At 42.7% G+C, this 21,544-nt stretch overlaps 1 protein-coding gene across 2 annotated transcripts in view; it reads right to left on the bottom strand.

The window, feature by feature from the left end:
• SOBP (sine oculis binding protein homolog) overlaps positions 1 to 21,544 on the bottom strand; it is a 111,505-nt gene that overhangs the window by 34,032 nt on the left and 55,929 nt on the right. Inside the window, exon 5 of one of the 2 annotated variants that reach the window (XM_064707828.1) lies at positions 13,866 to 13,961. The exons of the other annotated variant lie outside the window; for it this stretch is intronic. Coding sequence (XP_064563898.1) covers positions 13,866 to 13,961 — 96 coding nt within the window. The remainder of the gene's footprint in view (positions 1 to 13,865; positions 13,962 to 21,544) is intronic. 2 annotated transcript variants of the gene reach the window in all.

Raw genomic sequence — 21,544 nt, 5'->3', positions numbered from 1 at the left:
AAACTACAGAGACTGCAGAGTGGTTTCTCTCAGACCAGATCATGATAATCATTGCTTCTACATTTACAGAAATGTGAGCAATTTTCTCTTCCCCCTGTGCCAGCCCACAGCACGATACAGAAGTGCTTTAGAATCAAAGCACTGTCTGGAGGAACTAACAGAACCTTACCATTTCTAGGTATTCGCTGTATATATATATATTCAGATAAAGCACACTGTATACATATTCAGATGAAGCACCTGTCTCCAATTCAGGGTGATCTGCCTTAACTCAGGCTCCTCCCAGAACTCATTTGGGCATTGTCTTAACACCTACAAAAAAGGAGCAAATCCCACCCAGGAAATAAACAGTAGTGAGAAAACATAAAATGTGAAGTCTAAACACTACTGATCTCCTCCAAGAGCCAGAATCCAGGAACTCTCTAAACCCCTCTTTTAAGACAGAGCTGCATGGAGTTCCTGAAGTTTCACCAAGGTCCAGGCTACTTTTGATTTGCCTTTTTTGCAGTTTTTGAACCCTGAGAGCACTGGGAGATCCCCATGCCCACAGCACCTCATCCCTCTGCTGTGAGTATCTGCCTTCATGGATGGATTTTAGTGCAGGACAGGGCTTTGCACATGAGGGATGTGGCACCTCCTGCTGTGTCAGTGCACCATGATATGGATGTGCTGTCACTCTGCCACTCAGAAAGGGACTCTGAAAATAAAGAGTGTGTTCTCCACACCATGCACCATTTTGCTAGCTGGGCACCCAGGAACCAAAACCAGCCAGCAAAGACCACGAACTGCAGCTTCTATTGCTCCAAAAACCTCCAAAAAGGCATTCTGCCTTCTGCACAGAACCTGCACTTGTGGCAATCCTCAGCATTTTACAGCTGAATTATTTTCTCTGCTGTGTTAATCAGTTTTTTTTCCAGCAGGTTTTTCTAACAACACAGGGGGGTAATTGGGCCAAACTCCTCTACATAGGGGCTTCTCCCAAAACTCCCAGACACAGCTGAACTGGGGGGAAAGAATAGTAGGATCATAGTTAATTCCATGGAGACAAGCACAACCTGCTTTCCAAATACATGAGCAAGGTACTGCAGATCTCCCAAGCAGGCTGCTGTGTTCTTCCTAGCCCCTAACTGAGCTCCCATCAGCAGTTCAGAGATACCAAAGGAATACATCTCACCAGGCACTGGAGAGAAAAGCCATCACACAGAGGTCACTATAGCTGTGTGGTGACTTAGGGCAACTGAGATTTCAGCAAGATCCCAACAGAAGGATTTTGATAATAAATACAGACTAATATCTCCATTTATTCAAGGAGCACAACAGCAGCCTTTCCTTTCACTGACCACAATGGTCTTGAGCTAATATCATTTGAACTTTAGACAGCTTGCACTCATCTGGTCCTTGGCCATGCCTTTCTGCTGGGGAGAGTTTCTGCCCTTGTTTGTGCTGGAGGAAAAAGGGAACTAAAGCTGGACTGCTGGACTGCACAAGCACACGAGCTATAACCCCTCATTAAATGTGCATCATGTGGTGACAAAGAAGGAGCAGTGCAGTGGCAATTGCCAGAGCCCTGTGGCAATACAGCAAGCATAGCCACTGGGGAGAGCAGCGTTTGCTCAACACAGTCCCCTGCAACCTCTCGGAAAGGAAGAAATAGGATATGCCTAAGATGAAACTGAACGTGCTTTCCTGGCCCTGTGCAAGGATGTGTCTGTAAGGGTGTGCCTGTCCCTGCTGAGGCCCCATTCCTCTCTGGGCACATGCTCTGAGAAAAGCCCTGTAGGCTGCAGGCACAAGCACACCTGAGAATCTCACCTGCTTGCTTTGCTCATGGTACTGGATGCTTCCAGTTTAAGCAAGAGATTGGATCCTGAAGGATCCAGTGATTTTACATGAAATACCATCCCAGAGATTTATAAATACAAAGTGAAAAATAATGGATAAGAGAAGCATTTATCATTTCTATCTATGGAGTCAATCTCTTAGCTCTTTAATATTTCAGTTTCCAGCATCCTTTGGCCCTGATGGCTTGGTAAAACAATACACCAGCACAATGTCCCTAGCACTATCTTCCAGCACCACATAATCCTGTGTTTGGGACAGATTCTCATTTACCTTGAGACTCCTTTACACCACTCTGGCAGCTGAAAGGTGAAATGCACCTAAGTGCATTTCATATGCACCAACTTTTGAGGCTTCTTTCTATCGCCAGAGTGATGAAAAGGCATCCCTAGCTTGGGCCAGAAACTGGACTAAGGAGACATTAATTTCAGTGTCATGTGCAGCAATGTTCAATTGGGACAGGCCACAGGTGGTCAATTATTCCTCTGCCTGTCTAGAAGAAGTATGTTTATTCCTCATAATAAAGTGTATTAGTACAATATAGAGTTTATCGCTCAATTAGGATAGTGACATGTAAAGAGTTACAGCTTCTAGTGGAGAATAGAGCTAAAACCAAATTTTTAAAACTGAGAGAAATATTACCCTCCTCCACATCAGACACACAGAAAATAGACAGCTGGAGAGGCAACTGACAGGTACTTTAGGTTGAATATTTAACCAACCTGTACACTTGAATATTGTATTGTATATTAAAACTCTAGACTATAACTGTGTTCCTTTCTCTGTTTGAAACATTTTTAGCTGATTATTCAGGCACTGGTTAAAAAAAAAAAAAGAAAAAACAAAACAAAAAAATTACAAAATTTAATTTTGGTCCAAGCATAAACAAAGCTGTGCATTGAGCAGAATTTGAGAACATTGTGCACATGCACACTACGATCACTTTCTGGGATCCACACACAGCTCTGCTTACTTCAGTTACTATGTCTGGGCAGTCAAGTTGTTTTTAAATACCTGTAAGTAAATCTTGGTACTTGTTTACTCCTGCATCAGATAATAATTCATAATAAATGAACTTTTCAAATACCAAGGATGCAGTTGCTCACTATTTGGAGGATAACACAACATTCAATAAGAGATATCATTTTGCACTTTTAACATTTTAATCTCAAATTTAAATTGCATGCAAAGGCAATTAAATAACAGCATCCTCATTTAAGAGTTTTAGACTACATATCTAAACATAAAGTTAGCAGATACCTAACTTCCAAGCATAGAAGCAGTCCCTCTGAGTGGCTCTACATGCAAGACTGATGTTGGACACATGCAGGAATATGCAGCTCAGCCAATGACTGTAGTACCTACAATATAGATGTCCTATGGAAGGTATTTATCTAGTTAATAAGCAGATACAGGCATGTCTAAACATTGCTTAACCAATCCTAAATCAACACCTAATTCCCACTCCACAAGTGCTTGCCTTCCTGGACCTAGAAAGAGACTCCAGCCTGGATGCCAAATACTGAGATGCCCCAGCCAGGCATGTGAATGGAACCATGTCCTAAACCAAAGGGTGCTGTGGAACTGGGAAGAAACATGGCACTGGTGAAAACTAGAGTGAAATGTTGATCTAGCTGAAGCTCAGACTGAAACATCCATCACCTTACTGTGAATGCAGCTGAAAACAACATCTGATCACCTGAATCCCACAGGATTATCCTGCTACCCTGAAAGACATCAGGCACAAGAAGATGTGCATGGTTTTCAAACAGGGAAGCAACCTTGTGCATAATGAAGATTTCACTGAAATTGTTAGGGCTAGACTGGGGGAAAGGTGTACAGCATAGGAATATTTCAGATTGCTACAAACAAAAAGCTATGCTCAAAATACTGATGTTCTTTTATCTGCATGTACACCCACCTGAAAGACCCCGGTCTGCAAATGAAGCAAGAACAAGCAAACTTCTTGTAGGGAAACAGACACTTCTTCCCAGGGTGAGAAACAACAGTACATCAAAATAACACTGTGCAAGACAACATTTATAAAAATGCTGATAGATATCATCCCCCTTTTGACTTATGGAGCCATCAAAAACTCACTTCCACAGAGCGTTTTTGGACCCTTTAGTTGACTGAATCACCAATTTAGAATCTGTCAGACTCCATTATGCAGATTAAGACTCTCTCCTTGGTTTCATTTGTTATGCATTAATAAGAGAGCACTGGTGCCTGTATCCTCTCGCACAACCAAAGCCTTTCTGCCATTACATAGTAAATTTTGTTCTTTCTCGCATTCGGAAAAAAACCCAACACAGCAGCAACATGGCTTAGTTGCTATGCAAAGACTTTAGAGCCACTGCATAGGGATCAGTTCTAGAGTTCAGTTTGATTCCAACCAAGAAAGGCAAATTATGCCTGGAAGTGAACTGGCAAGACCTTCCACCTTGCCTGTTTCTCTTGTCTGCAGGTGTAGCATGTGCTCAGAACAAACCTGGGATGCCCACAACCCTTTACAATCCTGATGCACATTTACTGCCTTGAAGCCTGATGCCTGCTACTGTTAAAATTCCGAGTACCAACAGCCAGATTTATTATGAATGCTGGTAGGGATCTTTTTTCTCTCTCATTGACTAGATGTGACTCAAAAAGTTAATGGTAATTGCTTTCATCTTCATTTAGCAACAAGAGAGAGAGAGAGAGAAATGGGAGCAATTTGCAGATATGAGAACAGGTCATTACAGGTGTGTTATATTAGTGTATTCATGAGCCCCCTGGGACAGCCATGCTGTGATATCCAATAACTTTTTTAATGTGTAATTACACACCATTGGACTATAATTGATTAATTGAAAAGAGAATGTAGGCAGATGCTAGGCCAAGGCTGCTGCTGCTTGTTAAATGAATATGTCCTTGCTTCTTTATAATAAGTTAAGTGAACTACTCAGAAGCAATTAAGTGAGAACTGAAATTCATTAGATTTTATGTAATTGTTGGTATTAACTTCTATAATAAAATGCAGGATTTATATTTTGGGTTTTTCTTCCCATCCCAAAAGCAATATAATACATGTCACTGCTGAGATGTAAAAAAAAGTGTCTGCCACAGACAGTGAGCTGTGAGATATGTGCTCCCAGACAACTGTGCAGCACTAATCTTCCTTCTTGGGATGCCATTCCTGGAAGCTCTGCACAGCTCCAGGGATTCCCAATGAGATGGAGTCAGACACTTAATGTCCCAGAGCAGCCCCAAACCTCCCTGCAGTCTGCTTGAATGGTGGCCAAGCCCTTCTCAACCATCCTTCCCACTGGCTGGATCTTAACTCTGAGACATAAAGAGTACAGTCTCCTGATTTTCAAAACCTTACTCTCTGACTGCTGTATGTTGGCTCTACAAGGGATCAAACCCTTCACACACTTTTCAGGGGGAAGACAACACATGAGCAAGATGAGACCTAAGCCAACTGCACCATTACAAAAAGTGACACTTGTTAACGTAGGCACCTGTTCAGACCCAATAAAACCCATTCTAATTAACACCTTGCATGACTGAGAGCCAGGGTCAGAGGGGAAAAAGAACCTGAGCCCCTGGATACCAAAGAGATATGTTGCAAGGGATGGTTCCCCCCAGGTAGCTGCCAGTGTACCCCACAGGCCCTACTGAGTCATCTCCATCCCCTGCACAGACTTCAAAAAGATATTTATTTATAGCTTTGGGTGATGACTTGGGAAATTTTATTTCCAATTTATATGGAAGAAAGTCCAGTGAATTTTAATTTTATCACACTTCACTTTCTTTAGAACAAGATACATCTTTATTCTTTAACATTCTATAAAATTGACTCTGGTTAACTCAACCATCTCTGTTGCCTCCTTTGGACACTCTGATAATTTAATGCCTTTCTTATATTGTGGTGCCCAAAACTGCTCACAGGACATGAGATGAGGCCACCCCAGTGCAGAGCAGAGCAGGACAATCCCCTCCCTTGCCTGGCTGGTGATGCTGTGCCTGACACAGGTTATGAATGCCAGTTTCCTAAAGCTAAGCCACAATTCTCAACTGGTTTTCTTCCCAAGAGATATGAACCTTCTTTTTTTTCCCCCTCTTTTTTTTCTTTCTTTTTTTTTTTTTTTTTTTTTTTTTTAATTTATAGAGGTTTGGGTGGGGGAATGGCTGACAAATTTTTCCAGGATTTTTTACTTCAAAATTTATTGAAATCATTATTAAGAAGTAGTCTCCTAATCAACAAATGTAATTTCATCTAGTAGTTTTTTAACTTTTTACATGTTTAAATTTGTGGTAAATAAAAAGATTGTGAGGCTTTTTTTATATTTAAAAAAAATCAATTTTTTAGTGACAAGAGGTTTAATACAAAAATTATAACTTCAGTAAACATATCAAATAAGGAAAGTAAAGAGTAAAACTAGAGTAATATAACACAGTATTGCAGTAAGGATAAATTAAGGTTAGAGAAATTATTCAGAGGTCATCAGTAAGTGCAGATTTATTAATGAAAATTTTAATACTTGTCCTGGGAAGGAAGATGACAGATTAGGAGCTGTAATGGGATTTTAATTGTTTTCCTTTTTAACAAATGTATTTTGCTTCTCTTTTGAAATAATAATAACAGTGATGTTAAAAATTAAAAATATGCCTCCTTTTGAGAAAAGGCAGGCTTGTGCTCACAAAGTGTCAAATTCCACATCCTAAAATAATGCTCCAATATTGGGATGAAGGAAAATGCTAAATTAGAGGCACTGGGGCAAAGCTGCTTTCCATATGTAAATGGGTGCTGTGGGAAAGGGGATATGGCTCACTCTTGGCTCCAGAAGGCCAAACACTCACTGCCTGTAGCCATAGTATTTCCCAAATCTGTCCTATTCCCATTGCCCCTCTTCCCACGCTGCTCACCCCTCTCGCTATCACACCTTTTAGTCCATCTCTTTAGAGCCCTGAATCATCCTCCTTAATTTGGCTCACCGGGTTGAAAAGATGGGGATTATGTAGAGCTCCAGGAGGTACCAGCCTGCTTGGGGAGGAAGACATATCCCTGACCATGGAGGAGAATTTTATTCCTTTTATTACCTTCCTTCTTCCCTTTCCTGATGCTCCTGTGACTTTCATACCTTGTATTTTATGTGTTGCTGGGCACTGCTCTCCTTGACACTCCAGGGGTGACTGGCACTCCCCTGCCCACCTCTGTGGGAGCTGTGGGAATCCCTCACCCTCCTTTGTGATCTAAGTCCTGATCACTCACTAACCCTGGGTGTAAAAGAAGTGAGGTTTGGATCTTCTTTCCAGCAGAAAATCTGCTACCTCAGACTTTGGGGCTTTGTTTTCTATTAGTTCGTACAACAGGTCTCTGATGTCAGCCTTCGCCTTAGATATTATTAATAAAGATCTTGTTTTCTACATTTCAAATTAGCTGTTATCTGGCCTGCTGAGGTTTTTGGTCAGACAGGAGAAGATGTCTCAAAGTAGTCATTCATCTTTTTGTGTTTGTAGAACATAAGGTGTCATTCAGAACCCACCTCAAGTGAACAAGAGGGATCCTATTGATTTCACTGGGCTTTGGATCAGAGGTTGTGGAGTCCTAAACATGGGTGTGGGTTAAGAAATAAAAGCTTAATACTTTAAGTAGCATGGTGGTGCAGGATAGGGGAAGGGGAGCAGAAGGCCTGAAAGACCAAGGAAATCTCTCAGGATCCTCTAGAAAGTCTCTTGCAGCCCAGAAAACCTCCCAGGTCCAGTCCATGCCACCATAATGTGAGGAATGGCTTCGCTTCCATTGTGGGATAGAAAAACCTATTATTAAAAAGCAGGGCCAAGAAGGACACAGCCTGTGTGCTGGGCAAGACAGTGGCTGCATTTGTTCTTACCCAGTAAATAGATGTGTGCAGACAGGCCCAGGGACTATCATTTCCTGGGGACAGAGTGTGGCAGGGTGGCTGGCAGGCTGCAGCTCTGTGTTTGATCCTGTGTTATCCCAGGGGGATGCTGATCCCAGCACAGATGCCAAGGCACCCAGTGCCCCATGGTGCCCACCTGTGCCAGCAGGCAGGGAGGGTCAGCTGGAGCTGGGTGTCAGGGCTCTCTCTCCCCAGGGCTGCAAACAGGCCCACGGTCTGAATGCTGCCTTTTTTCAGTGCATTTACACAGCACTCAACAGGAACATGCAAGTGCCACTTAGCCCTTCATTCAGCCTGGCGGCAATCAAGGACAAAAAACCATTCAGAATAACTTTTCCTGGTTTGTTGCCCTTACTTGAAGAGAAACAGAGTGCAAGGTTTTCAGTGGGGTTTTGGGGAGTTTAGTTTCAAAATACTCTGCCATTGCTCATGGACAATTTAGTTTTTGAAAATGGAACATTACAGGCGATTAATCTACCATATGACCTAAGCGTCACTGTTATTTCAGTCACAAGAAAGGTTGGATTTCATGTGGCCAAGATTACTGAGGTTTTAAGAGCATCAGTATCAATTCACTGCTACAATTGCTTTTCCCCATATTTTTGTTCCAGGGCCATAACCACCACTCTGACAGCTCTCTGTGCCTGATCCAAGGACCCTGAAACCCACAGTGGGCTCTCCAGTGATGGTTGCTGGGGGTTTTGCACAGTCATCTGCTTGAATCACTGCATGTGCCACAGTGCAACTGATGCAGGACTACCAGTTGCCCTCAGACAAACTGAGGCAAGAAACTGATGAAATCCATCAGAAAACCACTAAAAAACTGCACCAGCAGTGAGACAAGCATCTGTTGATGCTGAAGCAGCATTTAGACATGGCTGTGGAGGTTTTGAACTCTCATCAGGCTCAGTAGCTCTACGATCTGGAACTCCACAAGGTGTCACAGGTCTCTCCCCCCTCTCCTCTCCTGCCCCTCCAAGGTGGCAGAATTGCCTCCTGACCACAGGATTGTACCTGACAGGCTAGCTGTGGCCCTGCACCCCTCAGAGCTGCTGGCAGTACTCCTGCACCAGCTTTCAGGCCAAAAGCCCTGCACATTCCCATCCTTGGCCAGAATGAAGGAAGTGCTCTCCCTTTTTCTCTGCTGCTTTGCACCCAAGCAGGAAGAACAAGGAACAGCACAGGAGGAACTGCACTTCTTCCTCTCTCTCCACTCTGCTATGAATAAGAAGAGAGAGAGACAAAAAGGGTGGAAAGGTAAGGGGCAGAATGAGCAAAGCTATTTCTCCCTAATTCAGTCCTTTTTTGAAGGCACTGTGATTTTAAATGGACTGAGAGGTATTTTCTTCTGCTGCTGAGGCACTAATAGGGAGTGGGTTTACTTGATACTAGGGCACAGTAAGCAGGTCAGGCACCTTAAAAAAATGAATTTAAGCCTCACTTTCTGAATCCAAAACTCTCACGGCCTTCAAAGGATACCAATATGCATATTTACATTTAACTCATCTACAACACCAAAACCTATCAGCCTCATCTGATCACAAATACTCTCAGTACTTTCAAATATCAGTCTAGTAGGTAAAAAATCTTTCCCACATTTCAGTGCCATAATTCTGAAGTTAACCTGCCTGCATCCCCACTGCCCTGTCTGGGTGCCCCACATGTGCCCCTTGTCCTGACTCTGCCTCTAGTGCTGGAACAGCAGAGCACAGTGACACCACTTCAAGCAAAGCATCAGCCGTAGCTCTGGCTCACCACAGCTTTGCCAGAGCTTCCCCAAAGGCCTTTTGCTCATAAGAGAACAATTTGCATTTCATGTTTCCATTGTAGATGTGTTTTCAGTTTTCTCTGCCTCTTTTTGTCAATGATTAAAGATAACTAGCCGTAGGTGAGTTTGCATTAAATCCAATAGCAAGCATGTTTTATTTTGAGTCTTTTACATAATAGCTTCCAAGCACCAGGACTTATAATTCATCTCATACTGCATTCACAAATTTATCCTCCCGGAGCAGAACTACTAGGAAGAGACTTTTTTATTTCAAAGATGAAAAGATGAGGTTTTTTCTGCAGGAAAAGCATGGATTCAACTGGGTATAGGACTGGAAACGAATTTTTTTCCAGGATATTTATGTTTTGTTTAGTTATTTGTTTGCTTTACATATAATCCCTCAGCAGTGGGTGGTACTCACATCATCTCCATAAACAAATTATCTGGAAAGCAACCTGATGTTTCATTTCCTTAACACATCAAACCCTCCTAGCCTCATACAGCAGCATGCCAATCTGAAACCTTGACTCAATATTTGAGTAAATGGGGGAAGGAAGGACAAACTTCTGGTTTTTCTTTCCCACTTTTGTTAAAAGGCAACCAAGCATGACTCTCCCTACCCTGACTAACCTGGGTGGGTGCCAGATGGATTTTTCCTTTCTCTAGGCAATGGCTCAGGAATTTCATCCGGCTAGAGCTGGGGCTGTGGGCTCCTTGCTGGCCTTTTCACTCCAGCCTCCCCTTTCTCGGCAGTTAATCCCATCTTTCTCCCCATATCCACTGTTAGCTGGACTGTACTGTTTCTTGACAATCAGCTTACAGCAGGGACTAAATTCTGCCTTTTCCTTCTGGAAACAAAGAGATGTGCCTGAAAGAAAAGCTTCCAGCCACTCATGGAATAAGAAATTGAAATCCTGAGGCAGTGCCTATGGGAGAAGAATGGATGGCTGGCCAAGACAGCATGCTGACTTGGCTCTTTAAAAATAGATTTCTTTTATGTAGTTCCCGATATTTAGCATGGATAGCTAAACTTTATACAACATGATTCAATTCTCAAAAATACTGTGAAGTCCACAAGGAAAATCTGATCTGCTCATTGATTAGAGCATCTTAACCATTTTGAGATTTGTGCCCTATAACAAATCCCAAGACACAACATGTATGGATTTAGCTTGGGAAATGAGTTCCCTGTTTAATCCCATAACTGCAAAATGGCTTCCCATACTAACCAGAATATTTAATTGTCACTGCTTTTCTTAATGAGCAGAACTACTGAATGCACTTCAGGGGTTTCCTCTGCCTAAATTATACCTTTCTTCCTTCTATTTCTTATCAAACTTGCTCACATTCAAAAAAGACAAAAAACAAACAGAAAAGCTGAGTTGTATCTCATCAAATTGTCTGCTCTTGTGGTGTGTAAGCACTGAAGAAAGCATACAATTTGTAATCCTCCACGTTACATTTTTAATACTCTATGTTACCATGCTTTAAAATCTCTCCAAGTACTGAAGAGTTAAAACTTGCTGTGTGTGCCTGTGGCCTGGGATGTTAAGATTCAGCCAGTGTAGCCTGGCTCCTGAGGGAGAGCCCTGGCATGCAGACCCAGCAGCAGCAACCCAGCCCTGGATCCCGGCTGGCAGCACTCTCCCAGCATGAGCATTTCCCAAACTGAGGAGCCTGCCTTTGCCGAAACTAACCTCAATGGAAAATGGCAGCTAAACCCTAAAGCAAAAAAAAGCATTTTTGAGCTCAAGCCTCCAATTTTACCTGACAGACTATTACTCTATTTACTCTGAACTGCCCTCAGAAAACTCCAAGGATTTCCTCATTCTCAAAAGCATAAACAAGTTTCAGTTTCTCTTTGATTTATAAAATCTCGTCTGTTCCCTCAGCCAGCATCTGACTTGTGCTGTTAGATTCTGGGTAAGTTTTCACCATTGGGAAAATATTTTTTTAGAGGATCAGCTGTCCCCACTCCTTTCTTTTATGTTTGTTTTGGTTTTTTTCTCCTCTCTCAAGGATACTGAGTAGCCTTTAAGAGAAAGAAGGTTTCTTGATGGCCAGTTCTGGTGAAATTAGCTTTTGAAATTTGAGCACATTTTAATATAGCATTGTTTCCATAAAGTAAAATGTAGAAGGAATAACACTACCTCTCAGTGAAACACATAGAACCTTCAACAAATAACACTAGCTCCCCCACCACCCACACCTAGGCTCAACATCATATTTTCACTGAAAGTTCCTAAAATACATCTTTAAAGATAGCAGAGGTACATATTCATTATTTGCCTACTATTTTTTTCCACATACAAATTAAGTGCAGATTACATCCCTGCCAATTTTGTTTCCAATAGCATAGGAAAAATAAAACTATAACAAATTGCCTTTATTACTTCCTTAAACAAGAATTGAAACTTGTCCAAAAAAGCACATGAAAGACTAACTTTGATGACTTGAGCTTTTGCCAGACACAGTGGTGATATAATAAAGCAAAAACTTAAATGCGTATTAATAGAGGAATAAGCAACTGGGCATTAAAAGAATGCTTGATTTTAATAGCACAGAGTGGGTTAATTGGTTCATTGATGGCTTGCACTAAATATAAAGCAGATTTTCAATGGAAATATTACATGACATATCCATGTTGTCTCTATTACTAAGTTTCTCCAGCACCAAGAAGGCCTACTGACTTTGGGAGCATCTTGGTGTGCTGTGATGGTTCATCAGGCCTGATTAGCAGCACAGTAATTAAGCATGGCCTTGAAGAAAGAGCTTCATTTATTTGGCACAGGAATTATGAGTACACCAGGGAACCACTCTTTGTGTTTGTCTAGTCCCCTCTCCTTAGGTTGTAACACTGCTAACCCAGAAACCACCAGGAACTTAGCAAAGGGTTTAAGAGGGCCCAAGACCAGATCTCCTGGGTCACCTTGCCTTTGGCTGGGGAGAATTATACTGGTAACAAACTGAACCTTCCAAGTGACACTCGTGGGTTTAAAAAGCATTGTTTTTACCTAACCAAGGGCTGATTCAGCACAGGGGACACTTGTGGGGAAGGAGGGCGCAGGCTCAGTAGTACAGGAGTGGCCAAGATGCTCTGTGCTCTGGCCACTGTGGGGAGCAGGGACTGGCCACCAGCCCTGAGCTGCTGCTTCCTGCTGTGGGCTTCTCTGGCCAGCTGACTGGACCTGGAGGCCAGCTTCAGCGCTGGGTTATCGGCTCATCAGCTCGACTTTCACTGCCTGGTGCACCTGGGGCACCCAGAGCAGCGCTTGGCCAGGCATCCTGGGGGAGCAGGCACGGGCAATAATGCAGATAAAACACAGCTTGCTCCTGCACTGCCACCCGCCTCTTCTCTGGTTACAAACAGAAAAAAAGAAATGTTGTTTCAAAGTAAAACCCCGTGTACTGGCTCTCCATAAACACTTCCATCTAGCCAAATGATACATTTTACTTAAGTACAGATGAGAAGAAAGGGGAATGCAAGGGAGAGTTCTACGGATGTATCTAAACCTCCCTTTTCAAAAGCCATGCATGAATCTCTTTTAAATGTATGACAATTCATCCTCTGTTTACTTTAGGCAAACAGAAAAACTCATGGTGGAGCACTAATTTTCGCAAGCTAATCAAGAACATTAGGTCCCAACAGATTCATTTAATAGAAATATAATAGGCATTCCTGCTTGCTTTTAATCTTGTCTAGCTGCAAACGCTAAAATGAACAGCGAATTAACCCTGCCTTGGAACAGAGATTCTTTCACAGCTGATATCATCTCTCTTATGGCTTGTAAACACTCCAGGCTCGCTGTAAGTGCTTTCCTGGCTTTCGCTCTTTCCCCACAGCAGAGGAGAGGAATGGAGAGGAGAGGAGTGGAGAGGAAAGGAGAGGATGCTCTAGGTTGCATGCAGCTATGAAGGGGAGGAACAGGCGTGCTCTGAAGGGAGGACTGCCTGTTAGCAGAACAGAATGCAGCACCACCACCTGAAAACAAGGCAGAGCTAAAAAGGTGCATGGGAGAGTGAGTTTTGGGGTGCCTTGGGGGAAGGGGTGAGGGGCTTTCCGTGCATCACCAGCCACTCCCCGCATGGCTCTCCCTGATTTACCAGCGCAAGACAAGGTAGTAAGACAAGGCCATTCACGTGCTGACATCAAATATATGATATTTTCCAAGCAATTTAAGATCTTAAACTGTTCACGGATAGCAGAACTAGCATTAGAACGCTAAAACAGTAAAAAAAAAAACCTATCATATTTCATAATGTATGTCATAATGAACAAAAGCCTTTAAAAAAAACGGTTTTCACTGTGCTAAAGTAACAATCTAGACTTGTTGTAAGTATGTTATTCTTACAAGTAGTTCGCAGTTATTCTTGAAGGCAAGTCTTGGAGTTTCCTTAGCATAGTGCTGCTGGGGAAAATTTTCAGCATGTCCATCTTCATCTCTAGCCTGAAGGGAAATATAATGGCCTATTTAGGGACTTACAAATAATGGAAGGAAAAATATAGCTAAAAGCATAACAGCTCAGATCATTAAAACAGACGGGAATCCCAAAATACAACATTATTAAAAAGTTTCTTTAAATAGTACACCTTTTAGATATGAGAACTTGGGATGCTGTTTTCTTACATAGCTTAGATTGAACATGCAAATTCATTGTGGAGTAATAATTAGAACAACAAAAGACAAAACCAAAATGAAATATTTGAGCTGGAAACTGAGTAACTCAGGGTTTCAATTTACTCCATGGCATTTTTCAGGATTACATTACATATGTACTCCATTAAACTTTTTGACATGCTTAAGCAATCCCTAGATGATGTACTTGTATTTTCAGTTTAACAGTAAGGCCAAAAAATAAATTAAAAAAATAAAAGCTTTCATACTCATAATTTACATGTAATACTATTACAAATAAATGGATTTCCCCTCCATGTTTAAGTGAAGCTTTGAAAGGAGCAATCATTGAGTGAGAACAATGATCCTTCAGTCAAATGCGGTCAAAATATTTAATGACAAAGATGCATTAAAAGTTACTGGTTATTTGTAACTACACTGTTAATTAAGAAAGCTGAAGTCTAAATGGAGACATTACCAGAGCCCATTACCAATCCTGCTTGCATATAGTATTTTTCCCTTCTCATCTCGAGCATTTTCTGCTTTTTGAGTTAAAGCAAAAGGGAGAAGCAGGTGAAAGGAGGAGTGTCAGCAATACGCTCATTACACTGTTCATTTGAGTGACACTTGCACTCCGTTCCGCTCCATCTCATCTGATTCCTGACTGTTCACTCTCTCCCTCTCACAGCCTCCCAAAATTCACAGCTGAGCTGTCTCCCTCACATATGGCTTGCATATAATTATGCACATTCCATTTTACACTGCATTAAAATGATGAGCTCCTGGCTCCCTGCCAACCTATTTAAATCAGCCCCTGCCCAAAGAAGCCGGGGAGAGGAGGAGGGCAGAGGCAGGGCGACCGCATCGGGGGCGAGGGGCGCGGGCAGGGGCGCGGGGCCGGGAGCCGCAGCTCTGCGCCCATCCCTGCTGCTGCCCGTGTGTGCTCCCGGGGCAGGGGTGCCCGGGGATGCCCAGGTGCAATCCGGGCACACCTCAGTGCCTGTGGCAGCGAGAGCTGGCACCTCGCTCGCCCCCCGCGCGCCGAGAGCTGCCTGTCACCGCGTGTCACGCGCCCGGCGCGCCGGCTTTTCGGCGTTGGCATTTATGAAAGATATTTACACCTTGCAGGCTCTGCGACTTGTTTGTCTTCAAACAGGCTTCTGCCTCTCCCCGAGGAGATGGGCTGGGGAAGGGGAGATGTGGCCTAACAGCACTGGCGATTTTTAGGAAAACATGCAGGGTCTGCACCTCAGTGAAAGCCCCTTGACTCCAGCAGGCTTTGACTCAGGCCTCTGCTTGTCAGCCATGGGGTGTGAGCACAGTTTGCCCAACAGAAAATGCCATTTTTAATGGTGAAAAATTTGTCCAAAGGTATATTTTGGGAAGTACCTAAAATTGATGGTGATTACAAGAACAAGAGAAGTAGGAAAAAAGTTTATTCTGTATGATTCCTAACAGTTTATGGGTATTTTCTTTCAATGCCCTCAATAGTTGTGGGGTAAAAAATGTTTAAAATTTTCCTTTAAAACCACAAGAAAGAGGATTCCTGAACATCTGAAGTCACTTTTATACTGACAAAGATTTAAATGTATTCTTCCAATTATTAGTTTGAAACTAAAAGCTCTCTTTCACAATAAATCTACCTCCATGCTGCGTGGAATATAAAGTTCAAATCTAAACAGGTTTTCTAAAACAAAACACACCTCAAAATTCACAAATCTTGAAAATAAATTTTGTCCTTTCCTCCTTGAAGGAATATGGGCAACTCACTGAAGTTCTTCCAGGTCATCTAGAAGACAGCTGGGGGATGAATGCCTTAAAAATGCCTTGCACAAATAGAAAGAGATCTGTCAACTTGGGAAAACAGATGCCAATGGGATGCTCAGTGAGGGACAGCTAGGGAGATACTGGTGGGGCAAAGGTGTTGTGTGGGGCTCTGAATGCTGTTGGTGCCCCCAGACCCCTGAAATTTTATCTTGGCACCATGCACTGCATTGTGCATGTGATGGCTGGCACATTGTAACCTGCCAGTGACCCTCTGGAGCGTTGTCTTGGTGCGCGCACACACCTTGTAAAATGAAATGGATATCAGGGTGTTTGGAGTGCATCTGTCAAAATACAGAGACAAACCCCACTGAACTTGACCTGCTTACCAAAACTGTCAGTTACACAAAGGTTATTCACCCCTGCTGACAGAAACATGCTCCTGGTCCTACTGATCTAAACCTTGCTGTACTTAATTGTGGATGTCGCTAAAATTTCCTAGTCTCAAAACCTGTTTAGCTACATACTGCCAAAATTCGCTCGGGCAGCAGAAATACACCCAATTTAGCTAGCTGGTTTCCATTGTAAAAAACACATATTCTGAGCAGTCAGGACTAATTCTCCAGTATCTTTCCATTAATTCATTTCTACCATTTTCCAGTTGTAAATAATTTGCAGAAGGAAATACTCTTACAATGTTTATTACTGTTCTAATCATATTAAAAAAGTGGCTCAGAATTTATCTTGCAATGGTCATATTGTGATGCATCTGTGCCTACACTGACCCACTCTCAATCACTGCTGCACACCTCGTGATTGCCTCGGCTCCCCAGCATCTCACTCACAGCAAGCTGGCATCTACAGCTTTGCCATCAGGCCTGGCTGCCGTGGGATGCTATTGTTCAAAAGGAAACAACTGCAAAAAAAAATGAGCCAAATCTGTGATCACTCTGATTTTTTTTTAAAAAAAGCTTTAATACTGCTAAAATAATTATAGGAATGTACTCATCAAAAAATGTATGTACTAACTGCTAGATGTGATTGAATGCATACATGTAATATATGGAACAATTCCTCTCACAGCACATTTTGTTCCAGGACAAGAAAAGGCATCAGCTCATGTTCTGAGGCCTGGAACCATGGTTAGCACTGCTAGTTTTATCAGTGCAAAACTGCTGCAACTTCACAGTGGCAGTGCCTCTCCTGGGATTTACTGATTCTCCTAATTCAATACCCTCTACTGGCACACAGCCGCCCTCCCATCAACTGCATGGGATCTGAGAGGGAACCAGCCCATTGCCAGCCTCTGGGACACCAGGCTGGACACTTGGCAAGACCAGTGGCACACACACACACACACACACACATCACCTCACTGTTACTGCCAGAGCAGAGCACACTGCCCAAGGAGCGGTGCTGGCAAAGATGATCGAGTGAGGAAACTGCAGCTGACTTGGTGGAGGTGGTTGGGCTGTAAGGTCAGCCTGATGATGGGTTGTGTGGGAAATCATGGCCTTTAATTGCAGGTTAGATATCAGGAGCCCTTCTTAATGACAGGTACAGCAAAGCACTGGAGCAGATTGCCTAAGGAGACTGTCAAAGCCCCATCACTGGAGTTTTTTAAGAGCAGATTAGGCAAACATCTGCCAGGAATGACACGCATGGAGTAGCTCCTGATGTGGGGAAGCTGGACAGATGAGAGCATCTCCTTTCCTAGGTCCCTTTCACCTCTGCTTTCTACCACTGAGCCTTGAAACAAACTGGCAGGAGGCTAAGGAAAAAAAAAATTAAAAAACCAAACCAGAAAACAGGAACTGAAAGGATCTCTCTGAAAATAGCACAGCATTTGATGTTCAGAGATATGTGTACTCATTAATAAGTGCATGATGACAACTATCTTTGGAACTGTGCTATTTGTTCGTAAGCCAGCCAGCCTATATTTGTGAAAGATGCCAATAGTTTGGAAACAGACTATATATTCAGTCAAGATTCCTTTTTTTAACACAACGGAGGAAGAACAATCTACAGCAGAATTTCCTCCTCTCCAATGTGTGGATATTTGCTTTTCTCCTTATTCTCAGAGAAAAATTATCTTGATCCAGACAGAGGATTCCTGAGCTTCAGTGCAAGTCTTTTTATGCAGCTTTAGCCTTGGGAGAGGAAATCTGTGCTTACATTTTAATATTAAGGGCAGGATCTTTCGGTAGTATAAGTCACAAGGCAGGTTGAGCCAAATAATTTATTAGGATGGAACTTGTTAATGCAAAGCTTCCACTAAAATGGGACAATGCGTTTGCAACAAAATCCTACTGCTTAGTCCACAAAACTCTAATGCCACTTAACCAAAACCACCTAACATGAAGAGCAACAGTCACTTGAGTAAGGCAGAGTGACAGAATATTAGTCTGCTTACTCGGGATAAAATTGCCACCTGATTTCCATAAATGTCCTTTAAAAGAGATGAAACAGGGAATGCTACCCCCAGATACGTTCAAGGCAGCAGGCATTAGCTGAATGTCTCTGCTAGGACAGAGAATAAGCTGCAAGGAGCTGAATGGCGTTGCTATAGAAGTGCAGATAATTGCGTCGGGGCTCCTGTCCCGTGGCGATGAACAGAGGAAATTCACATCACCCTTAATGCCAGTCTCCAGAGGCTGGCTGCAGATGGGAACTGAAAGCTCTGTTTCCGTTTCCACCACAAAGGTTATCTCTCCTTTCACTGAAACTCGAAGGAAATCCTCGGGGAGACCCTAATCCTTGAAATTCTAGTTCCTGTGCATTTCTGTTGTCCCAGATAATCAATTATCATGCTCTTTACATTCACTGTACCAGCAATAGTAAAAATAGTACTAAACTTCCACCTGCTGGGTATATTTTTCCCAGAAATATGAATGTGCTTGCTGTGGGCTGGGTGGTTGGGGAGCCCAACATGAGGGTCCTGTGCTGGGAATGGAACATGCCCAGGGAAGACGATCCAGAGAGGACGTTTCCTGCTTCAGCAACCACACAGTTACAGGAATGAGGAAGCCCTCAGCTCAGAGAAAGTCTTCCCTCAGGAAAAGCTCCCACTAATGTTTGATGAGAGGTTTGCTCTTCACAAGGATTTCAAGATTTTCCTGAATCACAGAGTGATGGAATAAGCGGTATTTACTTGCTTGTTGCCTCTCTCAGCTGCACTCTATTTACTAATCTCTACAGTTGTAATATTTTGCCACTCCAAACCTTTAAAATCTTCTTAAGATTTTTTGAAAAAGTCACAGGTATTTTGAAAACTTATCAAAACAAGATTTCATAAAATCTTCCAAGACTCAGATCAGTGAAAAGAAAGGACCTAAAGTCATGCTGACTGTTTATCAAGTTGTTATCATTTACGTCCCACAAAACTTAAGGTTATCTCTTTAGCCTGAACTCTGGTGACCATATGGGTTAGAGATGACCACCCTACCCAACATTTTCCAGCCTGGGGTCTCTTTACCAGCAGTGACTTTCTGCACACTTGGTGGTGGTCTATGGAGAGCTTGCAGGTCACGTGCTACTAACTCCCCTTGTTTCCAGCTGCTAAAATGCATTTAAAGACAGCTAAAAATACATTAAATACTTTCCTAATGTTATTTTTCCATGTAAGCAACTGCTGTAGTCACCACAGGAATGTTATTTGATCGCCAAGGGGAGGGGAAGTGGTCTGCGAGACAATCTGTCTACTGGAGGTGATCTACAAAGTTAAAAAGAAATTGGGAATATGCCCTCTTGTAACTTCTTTACTAAGCATGCAAAAGAAAACCGGAAGGGCTTTTGCTGACTTGCTGCCTCCTCTCCTCTCCCCAGACATGCCACACAAGCACACGTACCAATACACACGTGCACATCCCCACCCATTACTCCAGTTAGGAACCCAGCCCTTGTTTATGCTGGAAGAAGGCACCAGTGGAGAGAAAGCAGCAGAACAACATCACTGTGACAAGCCAGACCTTGGCACTGCCCATGCAGCTCTGCCCAGCCCCTGAGGAGAGGGCATACTGCAGGAGACAGCTTTTGTTGCCATTTTGTTGCCTGGGGTCTTCATAGACTTCCTTGAAATCTCTCCCTGGCACTCAGCTGCTCCTGGCTCCCATACATTACCACACAGAACTGTGGAGTCCCTTTCCCAGAGGGAAGTTATATGGTCCCCAAGAAGGAGCAAAGATGTCCCTGCAAAGTCCCTAAGCAGAGCCTGAGGTTCAATCCCCTGCAGGTACCCTCAGCAAGACAAAGCTCCCTGTTGCTGTCACAGCTCTTGCTCACAGCTGCTCTTGCCTTACTGGGACATGTTCAGGGCAGACAGTGATGAATCTAGACCCAAACTCCAACCTTTGTTCAAATTTCAGTTGCCATTTCAAAAGCAAATACAAAACCTGAATGCAAAACCACTAATGGCCGACTGGATTAGAAAAACATTTCAAGTCCTCGTGTTTAGGAGAAAGTTTGGTATGGAAGCAACTTCAGGAGGCCAGTGTGATTAAGCCCTGAGAAAATATCTAATTCTGAATATCCTGCAAACTTCTCCACTGTGCTGACAGACTAAATACTCCCTGACTTCAAAAACAAATAGTCACCAGGTCAAACCTGCTATTCTAACCAAACCCAGCCCACACCACTTCATCATCCTTTTCTGAACACATGTAAAATCTCCTGACAAACAGGCAGTTTTGCTGAGAAAAGCCAACTCAGAAAAAATGCATTACAACAAAGAAGGAGAAGGTGCCAAACTGTGGAATGATAGGGCAGTGTTTCTGAAATTATCCTTGTCAAAGCAACTGAGGACTGTCACGTTCACTTTCTTGCATAACTGAAGCACACTAAAAAATCCAAACAAATGTGCCTGCAAATCTGAAAAACAGTTATTTAAGGATCTTTTCTTCTTTTTTTTTCTTTTTTTTTTTCATGCTTGCCTTCCACAGGCTATGGCTCTGAATGGTCCAGCATTATGTATTAAATTTTTCACTCAGGATTTCATGGTATAAAATTCTCCACAGTTTATGTTTAAAATGCAAGCTGCAAACTCTATTATAATGTAAGGAATATTATAAGTGGATCAAAAGGAAATACTAATAACAGTACTACTATAGTGCCTGCTAAAGTAATAACTTTCATCCTACTGCTCTTAAACATTACACCAAAAAATGCATTCAGCTTTCTGGATTCTATAAAACTTTTCCTCCCCTTCCCCCAGTTTTGTTTCGTAGACTTTGTAGAAGAACCCTGATCTCCTGCTGGACTTTTCATCCTTCCAGGCAAAACCAGGGTATTTCTTTTTATACCGTTTGCAATGCTGTACATTTATGGCCCTTTCTACAAGGGTCATAATATATCTAGAAAAAACTGGTGATCACTTTCAGTCTCCCAATACATCCAGAAAGAGCAACCGAATTAAAACCATCCGTGTCAACTGCCCTGGATTGCTTTTCTAATTTTTGTAGGAAGAGGAGTAGAAGGTTTGAGATGTTAAGGGACTCAAGCCCACATGCAAGATAAGGTGGTACAGCCTCAATCCAGTTGCTCAAGCAGGGAACTGCCTAAAGCTCTCAAGTGCAAACTCTGCATCAAGCCTCATATTCCTACTGCATTCCAGACTTATGGCCTCTTCCTTTCTCTATCAGCCAATACCCAGGCAG

Source organism: Zonotrichia leucophrys, chromosome 3, assembly GCF_028769735.1.
Source record: "Zonotrichia leucophrys gambelii isolate GWCS_2022_RI chromosome 3, RI_Zleu_2.0, whole genome shotgun sequence".
In the NCBI taxonomy this organism is placed as follows: Eukaryota; Metazoa; Chordata; class Aves; order Passeriformes; family Passerellidae; genus Zonotrichia; species Zonotrichia leucophrys.
The sequence above is the reverse complement of the archived record's forward strand: the minus strand, read 5'-3'. Positions and strand labels throughout refer to the sequence as shown.